The sequence below is a fragment of the Sarcophilus harrisii genome, chromosome 2 (assembly GCF_902635505.1).
Source record: "Sarcophilus harrisii chromosome 2, mSarHar1.11, whole genome shotgun sequence".
NCBI lineage: Eukaryota > Metazoa > Chordata > Mammalia > Dasyuromorphia > Dasyuridae > Sarcophilus > Sarcophilus harrisii.
Window position 1 is genome coordinate 15,566,567 of NC_045427.1, and position 19,348 is coordinate 15,585,914.

Here is a 19,348-nt window from a genome sequence, read left to right on the forward strand (position 1 = left end):
TCCATCCCCAGCTGTTTTGGCCCATGTGAAAATATTCCCACTCACTGCTTTGTTCTTCCCAGTCCCCCCCAATGGTTTTTTAGTGATGTGGCAGGAAGAGGGTGTAGAGGAAGAAAAAGGTCATTAAAAAAACCTAACAAACAGAAAAGGTAAAATGGGTCCCCAGGCCCGGGGAGCTCCGAAGATTTTGCTTTTAGAACATTTGCAATGAAAACCACAGCGTTGGAACCTTGGCTTGTTTCCATATTTCAGCCCAGAAGAGTTGGATGACGCTTTTCACTAATGGTGTCAGATTCTCATCCGAGTGCATAAACAGAGTTTTCCTCAGAGAGATTTATCCAAGGGACCTCGGAGGCAGACAGAGGGGTCCGAGTGTAATAGACGGATGTACCTGAGGACCAAACTCCAGTCTGGAGCCCAGACCGGAGGGCTTTGCTGGCCAGAAAGCGGTAAAGGATCCAAATGACCCTCTTGTCTCTGCTCCTTGGCTGCCGTTTCTAGACAACGGTAGGACCTTTGAACAGCAGGAAATGTCCACTTCAGAAGCAATGCTGATGGGAGCTCCCTGGGAGATGGAGTCTGCGGGCACAGGGGAGGCTGAGCCTCCCTTCCCTGACCGGGGAAGCAGGATGCGGTGCCTGCGAGAGCACAGCAGGCGTTGCTCCCGTGGTGGGGGCAGTGTTTATGCTAATGAAGGACCCGTGGCCAAACGCAAATGCCATTTTTTTTTTTTTTTTTAGAAATTTGTAACTCAGCCAAAAGAAAAATGAGACCCGGGGCTACCATCTCATACATTTGTATTATCCACTGGGAGAGTATTCGGCGTGTGTGTATGGGCGCCCGTGTGCTCATACTTGTATACATGGATTTCTTTTTTTATTTCTTTTGCGTTTTTTTTCTTTTTCCTTGATCATTGTCTCCTCAATCCCTGTCACTGCTTGGCACATGGTTGGAATTTAAGAAACGCATATGGAGGGATCGATTTGTTTAGGTGTGTTTTATTCACCCCAGACTTATCCAAATGGAGCTATATGGTAGTTTTCCCACTCACCATTGCTTTTTAGGGTCTCGTATCCATTTCTATTCGTTATATTAGAATATTATATTAGAATGTAAGCTGATTGAGGGCAAAGAATGTTTTGCTTTTTCTTTGTTTCCCCAGCCCGGTACACAACAGGTGCTTATAAGTGTTTGTTGACCAGTTAATCCGCCAAAGGTCACTGCTGTGCTACCAGCCAAAGAATCATCAGTTTGTAGATTTGGAACTGGAGGAAACTTAAGAAGCCCTGAATTCATTCTCTTTGGATTTATTCTATGTATATTTGCAAGTATATGTCTTAGAATCCCTACTCACAATATCCTTGTGGGTAGAGATTGGGTCATTCATTGCACTTTTAATCCCTACTCATAATATCCTTATGGGTAGAGATTGGGTTATTCATTGCATTTTTATTTCCCACACCTAGCCCAATACCTCCCCCATAGTAGGACCTTAATAAGTGTTTGTTCATTAATTATTGAGGAATGAATACAAGACTTAGAGGAAGCTAAGCACAACTGCTAGGGGGTGCCATAGTACTCAGGAGCATCAGATCTGGAATCAGGAAAAGACATGAGTTCAAATGCAGTCTTAGACACTTACTAGCCGTGTGACCAGGGCAAGTCATTAGCCATCTGTTTGCCTCAGTTTTCTCATCTGTAAAAATGGGGCTAATAACAGCACCCAACTCTGCATTGTTTTGAGGATCAAATATAACTATAAAGGTTAGCACAATATATATGTATGTATATGTATATATATATATATATATATTGCTTACTATGTGGTGGGCATTATATTAGCTATTTTACAATTAGTAATAATATGTTAGCTATTTTACAATTAGTAATAATAACAATAATATTAATTGATATGTATATTTATATATATAATGATTGTTCTTGCTATTATTAATTGTAAAATGCTTAGCATAATGCCTGGCATATAGTAAACACTATATAAATGCTAGCTATTTTTGTAATTATTGTTGTTTTTATTACTATAGAAATTAAATGACTTATCCAAGTCACCCAGTTAAGTGTCAGAGGCAGAATTTGAACCCAGATTCTCATGTTTAAGCCAGTATTTTCTCCACTATCAATCCTCAGAGAGCTGGGCTTAGAGTCGGGATGAATTGGGTTTGAATTTCATCTCTGACGCTGAGCTGGGACTCAGCAGTCTCATCATGTTTCTGAGATTTAGATCCTATTCTATAAAATGGGAATATTAAAAAGCAGCTCCCTCACAGTGTGGCTGTAAAAATTCAACGAGATGATATTTGTAGATCCCTTTGAAAACCTTAAAGCCTAGGTAGGCTTTAAGGAAGGAATGGGAAAGGGGGGATTGACCAGATCTTTAACATTATTGATACAGGGAACTCCTAGTGAGGAAATTCTACTAATAATGCAACTTTCCCTGCTTTCCCGGTCCTATAAGCTGTGAGTGGCTCTCAAATGCTGGCTATGGTCCAGTGTTATTCTTTGCCACATGAGGAATTGGGATACACTCTGGGAGAAGAGGGAGACAAGCGTGCACACATGCAATTGCATGTGTAAATTCCATGCAATGTATGAGAAACTCATTCATATGCATGTGGTTGCAACTGTCGATTCCTTATCGTTCCTGAAACTCTGAGATAGCTGGGTCACCCTGGGAGACCCTGTCTTAGAGAGTCCCCTGGAGCTTTGAGAGGTGAAGTAATTTGTCCAGGGTCACATGGTCAGTATATGGCACGGATAAGACTTGCCCTCTGGTCTTCCTGACCTCAAGTTGCTTCTCCGTCGATCGCATCATGTTGTTTCTCACTCTAAACATGGCGGCTGTTATGGCTACTTCTGGGGTGATCTATTGGTGCAAAAACTTGATCTGGAAGAGTCAGAGAGATCATTGGTGCAGACACAAACAGACAGACTTTGGGTGGGAGCAATTCTTCCTCTGACACCAATTTATTTTGAAAACATTTTGTTGATTGTTATTGAGGAAAAGGGACAAGTGAATGGGTGGGACTACAGTTTTGAAAGAAAGAATCCAGATATTTAAACAATTGACCTTTTAAGGATGACATAATAAATGGAGGGCTGTATCTGAAGTTAGGTAGATCTGGATTCATATACTGCCATTAACTCCAAGTGTGTAACTTGGGGTAACTCTTTAAATCTTTTGAATATCAAAGATAACTCTAGCCATTTAAAATATGCTTTATGGAGGGAGGTGCCTGCCCTGAATTGTCCCAAATCACAAAAGTAAGCTATGTCTATCTCTAAATCTATCTATATGTTTGTCTGCCTTCCTGCCTGTCTTCCTGCCTACCTGCCTGCCTGTCTGTCTGTCTGTCTGTCTATCTATCTATTTGTCTGTCTGTCTTTTGATCTATCTATCCATCTCTCTCTTTCTCTTTCTTTTTCTGTTTCTCTCTCTGTACCCATCCATCCACCTATCTATCTATCTATTTATCTATCTTAGACATTTGAACACAGTGATGTACTGAAGTTGGCTCCTACAGGAAGACCTGATTGTTAAATTTTTTTGCGTGAGCATCAATACCTCAGAAATCAGTCAATGCCCCAGAACAGAGCTTGATTTGTTGTTTTGTAGATTGTCTAGTTAAGAAAATGATGGAGAAAATGTTAATAACAGATTAAATTTTTTTTAATACTTATATTTGATTGTATTTGTAATTAGAGTATTTTAGAATTACGTTTATGTAGTTCCTGGGTCTGTTTTAGTGGGTATAAATACTAGAGTTATTTTAAGTGAGGTATCTTACTATCTTTTGCTTTTCCATCAGGGTTTTATTGGAATAATATTAAATAAATATATTTATTTATTCATAGAACTTTAGTCCAATTCCGGATACATAGTAAGAATTTAGTAAATGTTGTTTGATTGATCATGGGTCCATTCCCCCTCTGTCCCCACCCCTCCTAAAGTCGATTGTTAAATAGTTACCAGTATCTTGCTTGGACAAATCAAATGATAATGACAGAATACCAGAAATTATAGGGGAAAATGAACTTTAAATGACTCATTTGTCACAGATTCAATATAATCACAGGGCTGCATGTATGGAAGAAGGTATCCTAGTATTGAGAGGATTGAAATGGCTTCTTTGAGGCTGACCTAATCTAGCACTAAGTGCTTTATAATTATTATTTCATTTGATCCTCACAACAATTCTTCAAGGTAGGAGCTATCATTATTCCCATTTTACAGATGAGACGAATGAGGCAAACAGAGGTTCATTGACTTCCAAGGTCACACAGCTAGGATCTGAGACTGGATTTGAACTCAGGTTTTCCTGGCTCACCTTTCCATACTGATTTTACCTTCCTCCTTTTTGTGTTCTCTGTGTCCCATCCAAACTGGACTCCTTTCTTTGAAATGAACTTGGGACATTTTCTGGCCTCTGCCACATGCAATATTGTTACTGCAGCCTTTGAGAAGCCACTTCCTTTAAGGCTCAATACTAGGGTGCCTCTTTCCCCATAAGATCTTTCTTCATGGTCTTAGTTGTTGACATCTCCTTCCTCCTCTTATGACCTCCTGCTTCCTTCTATATAAACATGGGATCTCCATAAGTGAGGGTGAGCTCCTCCACAGAAGGGTTATTTTTCTCTTCTTATCTGAGCATTGATGACAGCACCTAGCACTTAGCAGGCAATTATTGAACATAAATTGAATCAAACAATCGATGTTGAATGGTTGGAAACCTTTAAGAGCTAGATGTTTCATGTCATTATCATTATTATTATTATTACTCTGCTTTGATAATGACTCTTGAAATTATTTGCTAATTTTAAAATATGTGTGTGTGTTTTAAAGAAATTCCTTTGTCTTAGGAAACAAGGAAGGGGAAAAGGGAGAAATAGAATTCAGAACTCAAAATTTAATAAAAAAAAAGATTTAAAAATTTTTTACATGTAAATGGGGAAAAAATAAAACATTATATATTTTTAATTAAAGCTTTTTATTTTCAAAACATATATCTAGATAATTTTTCAACATTAGCCCTTGCAAAACTTTATGTTCCAATCCTTCCCCCTTCCCCACTCCCTCCCCTAAATGGCAAGTAATCCAATATATGTTAAACGTGGTAAAAATATAAAAACATTATGTTTTTTAAAAGAAATTCCTTTTGCTTTTCCATCAGTCTATTCATCAACAAGTATTTACTGAACTTCTACTATGTGCTAGATTTATAAAGAGTAAATTAATCCCCATCACCATCATTTTTGGAAATATCCCCTTCTATTTTCCCTTCTCTTGCAAAACTAATAAATAAAAATAATTAAGTACAAATACCTGATCCCATGTGGTTCTGCCCCCCTACCCCCCAGAAGTAGGGAACATGTATCTCATCTGTTGTACAGGAAAGTGATGGGTTTTCCAGTTATTTCTAGTTGGGCTCCTTTTCACCAGCTTTTCACTCCTATGGTCGGTTGTTCTGTTGGCTAGTGTTTCACCTGATGGTGTCACACATTCAATTCCTTATTTCTCCCTCTTTGCTCACAGGAGGACAAAGGGTTCCTCCCTCACCTGGGTCCTCTTTGACACTTCTCAACTTTCTCTGGGCCTCAGTTTCCCCACCTGTAGGATGAGGGCCCTGTATGAGAGCACTATAATGATCTCCCAGCACTAGGCTTCTAATCTCAGCTCCCGCCATCAGTTAATAGCACTGGGCTCTCTTCACATCATCAGGGCCTTCCAGGAGGGAGCTGCCCCCCAAAGGACACAGTAGCAGAAGCAGGGTTCTCAGTGGGGGTGGGCAAAGTAGGCAGACACCCAAGGCAGAATGCCTGGGGGGAGTGCGACAAGCCACGTTTTTTAATATGCTTTATTATAAAGGATGCATTTGGAATGCCGATAAATCCCCTGACAGGCCCTCCTGGATTTTGCGATAAGTCAAGTCCCAGCTATTCCCTTGAAGGCTCAAAGTCTCAGTTAACACACAGCAACTTCCAAACCTTGCCTGCGGCTCTGATCAGAACAGAGAGAGGTTTCCTTCTTGGTTTTTATTGTTGATTTGTTTTACCTAAATAGGAACTACTTTTTTTCTCTCTCTACTTCTAGTCAGAAGGGAGAGGAGCTTTGGTGGCCATACTCATGGAGAAACAGACAGTGAATGTTTATTGTTACTCAACAAGCATTTATTAAGCACTTACTGTATGTCAGCCACTGTAGTAGGAGCTGGGGATACAAAAGAGGAAAAAAAAGATCTATGGGCTGAACTCCAGGTTGAGAGCTAGAATAGAGGAGGTGCTGAATTGAGACAAGACAAAGTCTCCACAATAATAGTTTACAGGCTATAAAATATAAAATAATAATAATAATAATAGCAGGAGAGTAATTTGCCCTCAGGTAATTTTAGATTAGTAGGAGGCCAATAATAATAATGATATTAATAATATATAATATATGCTATTTACATCCTATATAATTTACATATATATGTAACATATAATGTATGTATGTATATATGTAAGCATATAGAATATAATAATGATTACCATAATAGACAGCACTTTAAGTTCTGCAGATCACTTGTGTCCTATCTCTGTCTTTACCTTCTTGGTCCATCTCCCTCCACTTTCCTCACACCTCACAGTGGACATGGCACTGGGCTTGGAGGCCCGTATTAGATGCTTATTGCCTGTGTGATTTGGTTTCCTGATTCATGAAATGAGTTGCTGGGGTCCCTTTTATCCATGACTATGGGAAGCTTTGAATAGCAGCGATACTTGGCACAGAGCCTGGCACATAGGAGGAACTTAACAAATGTTTATTGATTGCTTGATTGATCATCTTGCAAACATCAAATTATAGAATTCATGGAAAGCCTTTTGCAAAGATTAAAACCCAACAGGTATCATGGGTTAATTGAGTGAGGACAGAATTTTTAGCGCCCCACTAAAAGGAGCCAAAAGCTTGCTATGGTCTGGGGACACGTCTGGGGACTCACTCTCAGGTGATTCGGTTTTAATAGAGACCTGCTGGGTCGGCCTTCCTGTAACACTTGGGTCTGCCTCTTTTAAATGTATTTATCACCTCATACTTAACACAAAACATGATTATCATGAACTGGGCCTGGGAGACAGTGTGCTTGAGGGAATAGAGCATTAAATGGCACCTGGAGCCAAGAAAGTGACTAAATCCTCTCTTTCCTATCTGTGCAACTCCAACCAGCTCACTTAACCTCTCTGAGCCTCCATCCCCTCCTGACTCCACTTCTGACATCCTAGTCTTACTCACCATGGCAACTTGGGCTTGATCTGGGAACTTCCCTCAATGCCTGAGGTCTCCTGATTCTGGTACATCCATCCAACTGTGAACCTTAACAGCCATGAAATCCAGCCCGTTCGTTTTACAGATGGGGAAACTGAAGCCCAGGGAGTATAAATGACTCAGGTCTTCCTGGTTCCATCCTCTGTACTGCACCGCTTCTGCTACTGTGACTTTAAGAGCACACAAAGTTCCCCCTCCATCATCACTGGGACTCAGCTGATTGGGACTTGGTGCTAATTAGATTGTTTTCAAGCACTTAGACCCCTTCCATTTTCCTGCAAACAATTACCATGCAGATCACAAATATGTCTCATCTGTTCCTTCCAAGGCGGGGAAGGCCCGCCTTCAGCACTGGAGCGCCTCGTTAGCTTTTCCCTTGCATGGATGCTGAGCCCGGCCAATGGATGCCGAGCCCAGCGAATGGATGCTCCCGGCATGCTCCTTCAGGAAGGCTCCCTGACTTCAGACCATTCCTGAGTGCTGCACACCGGCCTTCCGCCCAGCAGGTCTTAAAGGAAGAAGTAGCCCTGACACTACCATGGCACCCACCCATCCCAAGGAAACAGATTCTGCAAATAGCAATTAAGCACCTATTGTTTGCAGTACCCAGGGCTCAGTTCTGGGGGAGGTAAAACGGTTTAAATTAGGCGTTATCCCTGCCTTGCTGAATTTACAAACCACTAGGGAGATAAGATACCGACATAGACAAAATTAGTAATACTACTATTACTAATATCGATACACACGATTGCAGAATCAGAACTCCAGGGAGTGAAAAAAGCAAGTGTTATGAGAAGTTAGAGAGAGAAGGCAAGGGGCCTTTATGGAAATGACATTCTGAGTGAGTTGTGTTAGAGAACGGGCAGAAATTCAACAAATAGGAAGGAGGGAAGGTGTTTGGCCATAGAGAACCTAATTCAGTTTAATTTAACGAGCATTTATTAAGCATCCACTATATACCAGACATAAAAAACAAAGGCAAAGGCAGAAATAACCCATGCCCTCAAGAAGTCTATGTTCATTTGGGAGAAAGAATAACATCTACATAGAAGATGAATTATAAAATACATACAAAGTAATATCTGGTAGAGGGCATAGGTCTACTAGAAAGGGAAATTTGTTAATGATACAACAGGAGCTCCAGAAGGTGCAATGGAAGGGCAGGCTTGACTCCTGTACCCAAGAGGGATGGTAACAACATGGATGTATATGAGAAGCAAGGAAGGTGGTTGTCAAGGAAGAAAGCATTAGCTTGGGTGTTTTACAACTCCAAATCACAGGTTTTGTGAAGAGAGCAGAAAGGAAATAAATTCTTCCTTTAAGCAATGGATTTGAATTGGATGAGCAAAGTTCAAGAGATGAGAGAACTCTGTTCATTTTTTTTTCTTGGTGGTGGGGGAAATGGGGGAAGATAGAAATATCTTATGCTTACTTTTTATTTTTTGTTTTGTTTATGTGCTGAGGCAATTGGGATTAAATGACTTGTCCAGCGTCACACAGCTAGGAAGTGTTAAGTATCTGAGACTAGATTTGAACTCAGGTCCTCCTGACTTCAGGGCTGGTGCTCTATCCACTCCACCACCTAGCTGCCCTTTTTTAATTGTTTTTTCATGTTTTAAAGAACTTCTATGATGCCATTAGTGTGATGCCGAAGAAATTTTACAGAGTCCGGAGATGGAGAATATGGTTTAATCCTAACTCTGCCATTTGCTACCTGTCTGATCTTGGTCACATCTCTTCAATGCTATGGTTGTTAGCTTCTTTAACTATAAAATAAGAGTTTAAATTAGGTGAACCCTAAACTTGCTTGTAGGTCTAAACTTATATTCTTGTGCCACCATAATTGAAATCTCATCACCTGGTTACACCATTTCATCCTGCACAAATCTTGTCAAGTCATCAAGGCAACAAGCAATGACTAAATACCTACTATGTGCTAGACACTGTTTATCAATGGCCATACAAAGAAAGTTCCAAGGCAGCCCCTGTCCTCAAGGATTCACAGACTAAAAATTCGCAACATAAAAACAACTTTGGACGAACAAGGTCTCTATGTCTAGAGGAGGGAAATGGAGTCATTAGATAGCAGAGTACTGGGAAAGGAACAAGATACAAGGTAACTGGGGTGCTAGGAAGGGGCCAAGCTTTAAAGGTTTATTGTTTTCTAATCAATCCTCCAAGGAGTCTAATGCTGGCTATTATGGGGGAGAGTAAAGTCCAAAGATACAGGAGTATATTCTCGGGATTATTTTGCTAGTCTCTTATTTATTTGTTACATTTTACAAAATGAGAGAAATTAAAAAAAAATCCTGCCACTGAGCATCTGATTGCAACTGATTAGTGAAAATATGGCCGGATTTTCTTTACCCCTTTTACCCTCTTCCCTCTAAAACCTTGTTGTTTGCATGGGACATGCAATGATGCTCTGTGTTGATGATCTCATTCCCTCTGGTGCCAGGATGCTCTGGGAGGAGAGAACAGGGCAGAATCTTGACCTCCCAGAACTTCCTCATTTTTGCTGATGAGAGTCACAGCCTTCACATGGCCTGGAGACTCCAGGGCTTTTAATATCCTGAGTTGGGACATAACAACTCGACAGACTCCTTAAAGGCTCAAGGCAGAGTCCCACTCATTACTCTCCTTGGCCGACAGCCTTCCAGGTACTTGGTTTGGATTCCACTGGGAAGTCACTTACAGGAAATGATAAGTGTAATTTCTACTTTTATTGGTTCAAGTAGGAAACAACAGGCTTAAACCAGGGAAGAACCTAAGATGTCATGCAGTCCATAACTGGTTTCAGAATCAGAAGACTGGGGGACAAGTTCTCCTCTAATATATACTGGACTTGGATCCGGTTGAGTGTTCACCACTTTCTGCTTTTAGGGTCTGAATTTTGGCAAAGAGGCTGATACGAATTGGTAGAAGGAGTTTTCCCACTGGGAGTTCCCAACACCAGTGAAATAACAAGAGTCCAAGAAAATCCATCACTGAGCTCTCTTTGGACTGGAAGTTCTGTTCTTGACTATTTAATCCTAGAAAGTGAGGGAGAGAGAAGAGGATTTGAAGGAAGCCAGTATATTCATGATTCTTTAGTCCAATGACTTCTTTTGGCTCTACCTTCTGGAAGTGGAATGAAGGGAGAAGAAGTGATAGTCTTGTACCAACATATATGAAGAACTACTTTCAATTCTGATTGCCATATTTGTGGAAGGATATTTTTTAAAAAATTATTTTAGGGGGCAGCTAGGTGGCACAGTGGATAGAGTACCAGCCCTGAATTAAAATCTGGCTTCAGACACTTAACACTTCCTAGCTGAATGATCTTGGGCAAGTCACTTAACCCCAATTGCCTCAGTTAAAAAAAATTAAAAAACAGAATAAGAAAAAAAGAAAAACAAAAAAGGAATACAAAACACAATGAAATAAAACAAAAGAGAACATTGTCATGTGCCCAGCAGAAGAATTGGAAATATATAATGACAAATTACCAGATCAAGAAAGTATATATATTAGTAGAAGAAATTATATTCATGACTGTCCATCTTTACTTTCTTGTAAATTATTCTTTTGTTTTCTGCTGTGTACTTTTTTTACTTGATTCTTCCCCCCTTTCATTCCCTCAACTACTCCCAAGCAGGCCAGAGTTAAAAAGGATATATTTATGTATACAATGTAGATATATACATACATATCTTTCCTATCCTTGCTGACCCTTTGCTTTAATTCTGTTCCTAACTTGACTTGCTATAACTTAATCTTTCCCCACCCATGGATTCCTCCCTTGTCTTCTTTTTCCACTCTTTGCTTCCTGAATTGCTCATCCCTTTCTCCTTATTTCTTTATAGAGGGTAGTATACCTTTCTTGGCATATATGTAGTGTTGTTTTTTTAACCCAAACCCAAGGTGAATAGGTTTTCGGAACTAAGAGTCCTCCTTCTCCCTCTAATAGCACTGTGTCTATTCTTCCTCTGCACTCATAATTTTATAACATAATTACTATTTTTACCTTAACTCTGCCTCAGTCTTTCTTTTGAGCTGCCCTGATATTGATGTCAATCTTAAATATATGGTATTCATTTCCCATGTTAAAAACTATAAACAATTTGTACATGTTGAGTTTCCTTGAAATAATTCTTTGATATTGTCTCTTATTATGTTAAATTTTACATTTGGGTTTGGTTGATAGAAAGTCCTGAATATCTGCAAGTTTGTTGAAAGTCCATTATTTCTCATTCAAGATTATGGATAATTTTGCTGGATGTGATATTTTTGGCTGCAGGCCTAGTTCTTTTGATTGTCTGTATATATGATTCCAGGACCTGCAGTCTTTTATTATGGCTGCTGCTAAGTCCTATATTATTCTAATTGTAGCTCCGGTGTATTTGAATTTTTTTCTTTTTTCTTGCAAAATTTTTCTCTTTGATTTGGGGGATTTGAAATTTGGCAACAATGTTCCTATGTGTTTTCCACACAGGATCTTATTGAGGTGGTGATGGGTGGATTTTTTCTATTTCTCTTTTCCCTTCATGTTCTATCACTCCAGGACAATTTTCTTGGATTATTTCTTGCATTATTGTGTCAAGGTTCTTTTTTTGGTCATAATTTCCAGGCAGCCCAATTATTTTTATATTTTCTCTTCTTGATTTGTTCTCCAGATCTGTCATTTTTCTTGTTTCACATTCTGTTCTATTTTTTTATTCTTTATCATCTGTATTGTTATTTTTTAGTCTCTCATAGCTTCACTGGCTTCCTCTTGCCCAACTCTAATTTTCTTTTTTTTCCCAACTCTAATTTTCAAAGAGTTATTTTCATCTTTGAGCCTCTGATATATCCTTTTCTAGTCAGTTAACTTTTTTTTTTTCATAATCTTGTTTTTCTTGGATGGTTTTTAAATTATTATTATTTTTAGGTTTTTTTCAGTGTCTCTCATTTGATTTTTAAATTCTTTTTTAAGTTCTCTTATGAATTCTCTCTGGGCAGGGGGCCATTTCACATTATTCTTTGGGGTAGAAGCTTTTTTTTTTAACTTCAATGTCCTTTTCTGAAAATGAACCCTGTCTTGCCTATTGCCATAGTAAGTTTCTGTGGTGAGGTTTTTTCTTTGTTGGTTCATGTTTTAAAATAAAAGGTTTTAGTGTAAGTACCTCTAATCCTGGAGTGGGAGGGATGGTGTCTCTGGTCTCACTTCAGCTCTCCCCTTTAGCCAGGAACCCCAAACTAGGAGCTCCACTTGCCCTCCTGCCTCTGCACTCAGGTGTTCTGGTTCCTTCTCCCTCAGGGCAGCAGCTTGGTAGCACAGATGGGCCTGGTGTTCCAAAGCAGCCGAGGTTCCCTCAGTCTGCCTGGACTTCAACTCCACCACAGTCTGGGAAGTGAAAGTCTCTGTGGTTCTTGCTGAGGCTCCATTCATACTCAGCCTGAGAGCTCCTCCCTTGATATTTCAGCAATCCTGAGCTGTGTGCACTTCCTGGGGGTTAATCCATAGCCTAGGGTCTTTTTTCAGGTTTTCTAAGGTTTTATCAGAAGGACCCTTGTTCTACCCCAAGTCTTCTTGATTTTTCAATAGTCTGTGCTCACCCTGAAGCACAAATTTGTACTATTTGTGGGGGAAATCTGGAGAGCTTGAAATTTGCCAACTTACTCTGTCATCTTCCCAGAATCCTCCCCTGGAAGGATATTTTAAGCTAGGAGAGTGCAGAGGAAGGCAAACTGAGGAGTAGGATGTTGGAGCCCTTAAGCAATCTGTATGCCATGTGAAGATTGGTTGAAAGAATGATGTTTAGTGTAGAGAAAAGATGTAGGTGGGTGCAGAACAATGGAAAGCAGGGACTCTGTTGAGCTGTTCAAACAGCCTCCGATTCATCATTTTTGTCAATTCTCTGTGCCTCAGTTTCCTTCTCTATACAATGAAGATGTTAGATTTGATGATTACTGAGATCTCTTCCAACTTTAAATCTGTGATTTGTGTCACCTATGAGTCCAAAAGCATTTATTAAGCACTTACTATGTGCTGAGCCCCAGGGATAAAAAAGAAAAGCAAAATCATGAAAGGAAGAGCATGAAGACAGTTTTCAAAAAGCCAAAATGCCACCATATTGAAGAGTGAGTGGATCGGGACTAGAGAGAGGGCAGACCAAAAAGTTCCAGATGGGGGTTGCTAACAGACCTATTGGGTTTCTAGCAAGTCAAAACTTCCTAAAACTTAGAATTCCCCCAAAGGGCAATAAACTACCTTGGGAGGGAGACAGTGGGCTTCCTCTTCTTGGAGGTATTCAAATAAACCATTTGTTGGGTCTACTGTAATCGGGATTCTTTTCGGGCATGAGTAAAACTTGATAGCCATGAAAGGAAAACATGATGAATCATCCCAAAGTGGAATGGATTGCCTCAGAAGGTAGTGAGCTCCGCTTCAAGCAGAGTCGGGGTGAGCCCTCATGGGGGCTGTCGGGGAGGGCTTTTGTCTGGGTGTAGGTTGCCTCAGATGTCTGCTGAGGATTCGTCCCATTCTGATGGAATAGTCGAGAGGAAAAAAGAGAGAGGGCAAAAATCCAGTGACCTCAGGAAAGAAAGTGTGGAGAGACCTCAGTCAACTCCAGACCTTCTTTTAATTAATTTTTATATCCAGCTATAAGCCATCCATGGCCCCCACTCACGTGCTCGAATTTCCAGTGACAGCTAAGCAGGATCCCCTGTGTTTTCCCAAGAATGGGCCTCAAAGGTTGAGAGACAATGAGCTAGGGGCCCGAGCTCCCCCTTCTCTCTCCACTTGACCCATTTTGAATCGGCTGCTAAATCCACAGCGCATGTAGGGATCAGGCCGAGCACAAACCCAAAGCACTGTCAAGCAGGAGGAGCCCAAAGTAGGGTAATTTCCATCTGAAGAATCATCAGAGGTCGCACTTTTAAATTGAATAAATCCTTTTGGAAGGCTCTTTCTTAGCCCTAAATCAATTTGATTCTGTGTAAAATCCCATCTCCTTCTAAGTTCTCCCTCTCCAGAGCCGTCTCCATCAGCACGCTCCAATAAATATTAATGTTTTCACCAAACACATCTTTGAGGGTGGGTGGGGGTGGGGAACAATATAATGAGATGGAGCAGGCTTGATAGGGGGCCCAGTTAGAGTTCGACCGTCCAAATATGAGGGAGAAGGAGAAAGAGAGGGGAGGAGGGGGCCACAGGAGACACGAGGAGAAAATGTCGGGAGAGACAGAGATAGAGAGAAATCAAGAGGAAACAGGGAGTGGAGAAAGAGGAAGCAGACAGAAGAGAAAGACAAGAAGGAGGAAGGAAAAGACAGGAAAGACAAAAGAGAGAGGAGAAATAGGAGATGTGGGAGTGAAGAGAAGGGATGAATAGGGAGAGGAGAGAGAAAAGGAAGAGAATGACTAAAGAGAGGAGAGAGAGAGGGAAGAAGGAGGAGGGGAAGTGTTTTGCTTGGGTTTAATGAGAGAAAAGAGAAATCTGAGTGTTGGTTAAGAAAAGAAGCTGGCCTTGGAAAAGAAAGAAAAGAAGGATTCATGGAATTTTCAAAACTGGGGATGGATTTTAGCCAAAAGTGGGTGTGGGGCAGCAGAGGGCAGCTCACCTCTGGACCATCTGTGTCATGGAAAGGCTCAAAGACTTAAGAATCTAAAAAGGAAAACAAGCACTTGCCAAAATTCAGGGCAGCCTTTAAAGTTCATAAAAACACTTTATATTCATCATCATTCATTATCTCACTAGAACTTCACAAAACTCTAGGAAGTGGAAACATCAGACATTATTATTCCCATTTTACAGAGAAGCAAACTGAGGCTCAGAGAAATTAAGTCATTTGTCCAGGGTTACACAGTTAGTTATCTGTGTAGGATAGGATTTAAAGTGGGGTCTTTCTGATTTTTAGATTCAAATGCTCAGAAGTTGAATGGAAAATTTATGAATACAATAGTTACAAATGTATTTTATCCTCCTCCTCCTCCTCCTCATTATTATTATTATCATTATTGCAGCATTAGAGAGAGAGTATAGTATAGTGGCTTAGAGATTCATCTTTATAGGCAGGAAAACCTAAATTTAAATAACCCCTCCGTCTCTCACCCCCTACCAGCTGTGTGACCTTGTGCAAGGTCACTTGAACCTGTCAGTGGCCCAGGCAAACCAGCTGTTGATTTGCATAGGAAGGAGGGAAGTTTTTTACATCAATGAAATCCTCTGTCCTCTCCCCCTATCCACCACCATCACCATCATCGTCATCGTCTCATTTGATGATGAACTTTGCAGCCCACTCCTGCTTTGCTGATGAAGGTCACACTTTCACCCAATAGTACCTGGGGGGACAAAGAAGATCAAATACTCCCCATTGTCCTCTGCGGTGATCAAATCCACATCTTGTCTCCAGTTTCTAAAGTGCAAGGAGCTGGCTTTCCCTTTCTCTCCGAGGCAGCTTTGTTTTTTTCAACCCTCAGTTTGTGTATTTAGTTTGAATCTGTTAAAAGCTATTTAAGAAGTGTTGGTGACCGTTCCTGGAAAATAACCTTGGTGTGAATTCAGCCTGAACCCTGCCTAGACCTAAACCTAGATGGAGATGGAGCTCTAGAGTCTCTGTCTGTCTGTGCCATGTCTCTTTTTGTTTTTCTGTTTCTGTTTCCTCTGTCTCTTTATCTCTTTGTCTCTTTCTATCTTTTTCTGTATCTCTGTCTCTGCTCTTTGTATCTATTTCTGTCTCTGTCTTTGTCTTTCTGCCTGTTTCTGTCTCTTACCTCTATCTCTTTCTCTCTCTTTGTCTCTCTCTTTTTCTGCATCTCTGTCTCTGTCTTTGTCTTTCTGCCTCTGCCTCTCTCTTTCCTTTCTTTCTCTCCCAGACTTTCTTTGTCTATTTCTTGTCTCTGCCTTTGTCTTTGTCTCTCCATCTCCACTCTCTCTGTCTCTGCATGTCTCTGTTTCCCTCTTTTTTTTGAATGTCTTTGTCTCTCTGTATCTGTCTGTCTGTCTATATAATTTTTTTAAAATTCACACTCAGACTTACAGTAGGAACAATCACCAACACTTCCCCAAATATCTTTTAACTGACAGAAAACAAAAATACCCTTTCGATGTAGCCAAAGCTCTGGAGAGCGCATCTCCCCTTCTCCTTCCTCCACCTCCCTCACTTTGCCTGTTTATCTGTTCGCCCTCCTCTTTAATGGAGAGAGAAATGCTATTAATTGGCTCATTGGTGGTTTCTTTTGTGCAATTTTTTGGGGGGGAAAAGCAACTCAGGTACCCAAGTCCACGGTGACATCCCCTTGATCACCCCCGTGTGCAAAAGGCTATTTGGATGGACGTTGTTATTCCCCCTTTATTTGTGTTGGTGGTAAATCCTGGGGAAAAAAATGTCTATCTTTTCCTTTAAAGTTCTGATTCAAGGCATGGATGTGAGAGTTCTGAAGGGACTTTGGGACTGCGGTAAAAATTCGTTGTCATAGCAACAGGAAGGGAAATAGGCCTTGCTCACCTGGGACTTTTACTTACTGCAAAAGCTCGGTTTATTTTTATTTTTTATTTTTTTTTTTTAAGGGAAGGACTCTGCAAGTGAAATAAATAAATAAATAAAACTTATTGTATTTGGAAGCCCGTTTTTCAAATATTAAAAAATGCAACTCCCTTCAAGGCCTCCTCGCCTCTTTTCCCTCAGCTGGGGGTGACTGGCTAATTAAAGATGCCTTGTTTTTCCAAGTTGCACTACTGGGTTCTGGTAGGGGATGCCTGGCTTCATCAGGGCCCTGCGAATGACACACCCAAACCGTTTTTTTCCCCTCTCTCCTTTGTTTTCAAAGCCTGAAAAGAGGGATAGAAACAAGTCATTGGTCATTATAAACCCGGCGTTCGGCAAGAAGGGAGGGGCAGCCCCCTAGAGTCAGGCTCCCTTTGGAGTCCAAAAGATTCTTTTCTAAGTTGTAAATGAATCGGCTGGAAAAAGCATGAAATGCTGAGAACTCGTGTGTGTGTGTGTGAGGGTGAGTGTGTGTATGTATGTGTATGTGTGAGTGTGTGTATCAGTGTGTGTGTGAGTGTGTGTGAGTGAGTGTGTGTATCAGAGTGTGTGTGAGTGTGTGTCAGTGTGAGTGTGTGTGTATGTATGTGAGTGTGTGAGTGTGTGTGTGTCAGTGTGTTTGAGTGAGTGTGTGTCAGTGTGAGTGTGTCAGTGTGTGAGTGTATGTCAGTGTGTGTGAGTGTGTGTGTGTGTGTGTGTGTGTGTGTGTGACTAAAAAGGTGTCTCTGTAGACACACAACTGGACAGCTGCAAAGCCCCACAGCTGACCCACATTGGGATTTGGGGATGGATCCGGATGTTTTTAAGCCACGTTAGAGACATTTCTGCCTGCCAGAGGTCACTACTGCCCACCAGGAAGGAACTACCAGGGGCCGTGTCCAGCCACACCCTTGATGATCCTAGCCAGTGGGTGGGGTGGGGGAGAGAGCCGTGCTATGTTACTACCACTGGAAAGCATGTGGAGGCTTAAAGGTCAGCCCTCCACTTGACTCTGGGACAGTGAGTTGAAATTCCCCAGATTTGAACCCTGACCATCCTTCAAGTATTATTAAAAAATACAGCTCTGCCCCTTTCCCTTAATGACAGTTAATAAGAAGAATGACAGAAATGAAAATCATAATAATCAGCCAGGTTTCTTAAAGGTGTAATTTTTGCCCTTTTTTTCCTACAGATTCTTTTTAAAATTTTTCCTGAAGTGCAATCAGAATTGTTTGAAAACAGCGGGAAACCCCAGGGACATGAGGCGCTTCCAGGTAAGGGGTCTGCTGGAGCTGTAAGTAAACCTTGCCACTTTCCTTCACAATGAAAAAGATGACAGTCAATGATAAGCCATAGCCGCTGGTGTGAAAGCTGCCTTCGTTGGTAGGGTTCAGACCTTCTGCTGCTTTTCCTAGATTCTGGCAGGAAAGAGATGTTCCAAGCAGGGGCAGAGATAGAATGGGAAGCCTTCAAGTTACCATCCCCACCTCCCCAAAGATTCTTGTCCTTGAGCCCTGGCCATCCGGGATTTTTTCAGAGCCTTCTTAAGGCAATGCTCCTGTTTTCCCTTTTCCCATTTTGTGAACCCCTTCAATGATTTCTCTCTCTCTCCTCTCTCTCTCTCTCTCTCTCTCCTCTCTCCTCTCTCTTTCTCTTTCTCTCTCTTTCTCTCATTCTCTCTCTTTCTTTCTCTTTCTATCATTCTCTTTCTCTTTCTCTCATTCTCTGTCTCTGTCTTTCTCTGTCTCTCTCGGCCCTTCCAAAACTGGCCAGCCAAATCGAAATGGTCACTTTAAGAGCTCCACACAGCAATAGGGCCCATGGGACAGTGACCCAGCTGCTTGGCAGTTAAATCTGCCAGTGGTTCCATCACCCCATCACTGATGTATTGAGAATACGAGCTAATAAAAAAACACACAGTAAGGCGAACTGTGTTGGGTTGGAAATGTAAGCAAGTGCACTCCCTCGCAATCGCCTCCCCTCTTCCTTAATCTTTGAAGTACCCATATTTAATTCATCAAATGACTTTCCTGCCATTTGTCCCCAGCCCAAATGCAGAAGGGGAAAAAGTAGAAATAAAGCATTTTAAGGAAGCTAATACTTTGTAGCCTGAGACAGCACTAAGATTTTACAGCCCAATTGATCCCCTTCTGAAACATTTCCTTCTTTTCTTTCTTAACCTCTCAACTAGAGAACGGGCAAGAAATACCCAACCCATTTTCAAGATGGAAAAATGGGAACTTGAGGAGAAGGCAGGTGAAAGGGATTTCTGATAGAACAGTTAACATCTACCTGGCACTTTAAGACTGGCAAAACACTCCCCCATGATATTTCATTTGAACCTCATGACTATCCTATTAGGCATTATCATACCCCAATTATGTCCCATTGAGGAAACTGAGGCTGAGAGAGCTGCTTTGCCTAGGATCACGTGGGTAGTAAATATTAGAGGCAGGATTTGAACTCAGTCTTCCTAGCTCGACATGTACAGTTTTATCCTCTCTCTAGAAGCGTCAGACTTGTGGCCATCTGGGGG

The 19,348-nt window shown here is 41.1% G+C and overlaps 1 protein-coding gene across 1 annotated transcript in view; it reads left to right on the top strand.

Annotated features, from left to right (window-relative positions):
* EBF2 (EBF transcription factor 2) overlaps nucleotides 1-19,348 on the top strand; it is a 252,512-nt gene that overhangs the window by 161,691 nt on the left and 71,473 nt on the right. The window contains exon 7 of the mRNA XM_031949646.1: nucleotides 18,005-18,086. Coding sequence (XP_031805506.1) covers nucleotides 18,005-18,086 — 82 coding nt within the window. The remainder of the gene's footprint in view (nucleotides 1-18,004; nucleotides 18,087-19,348) is intronic.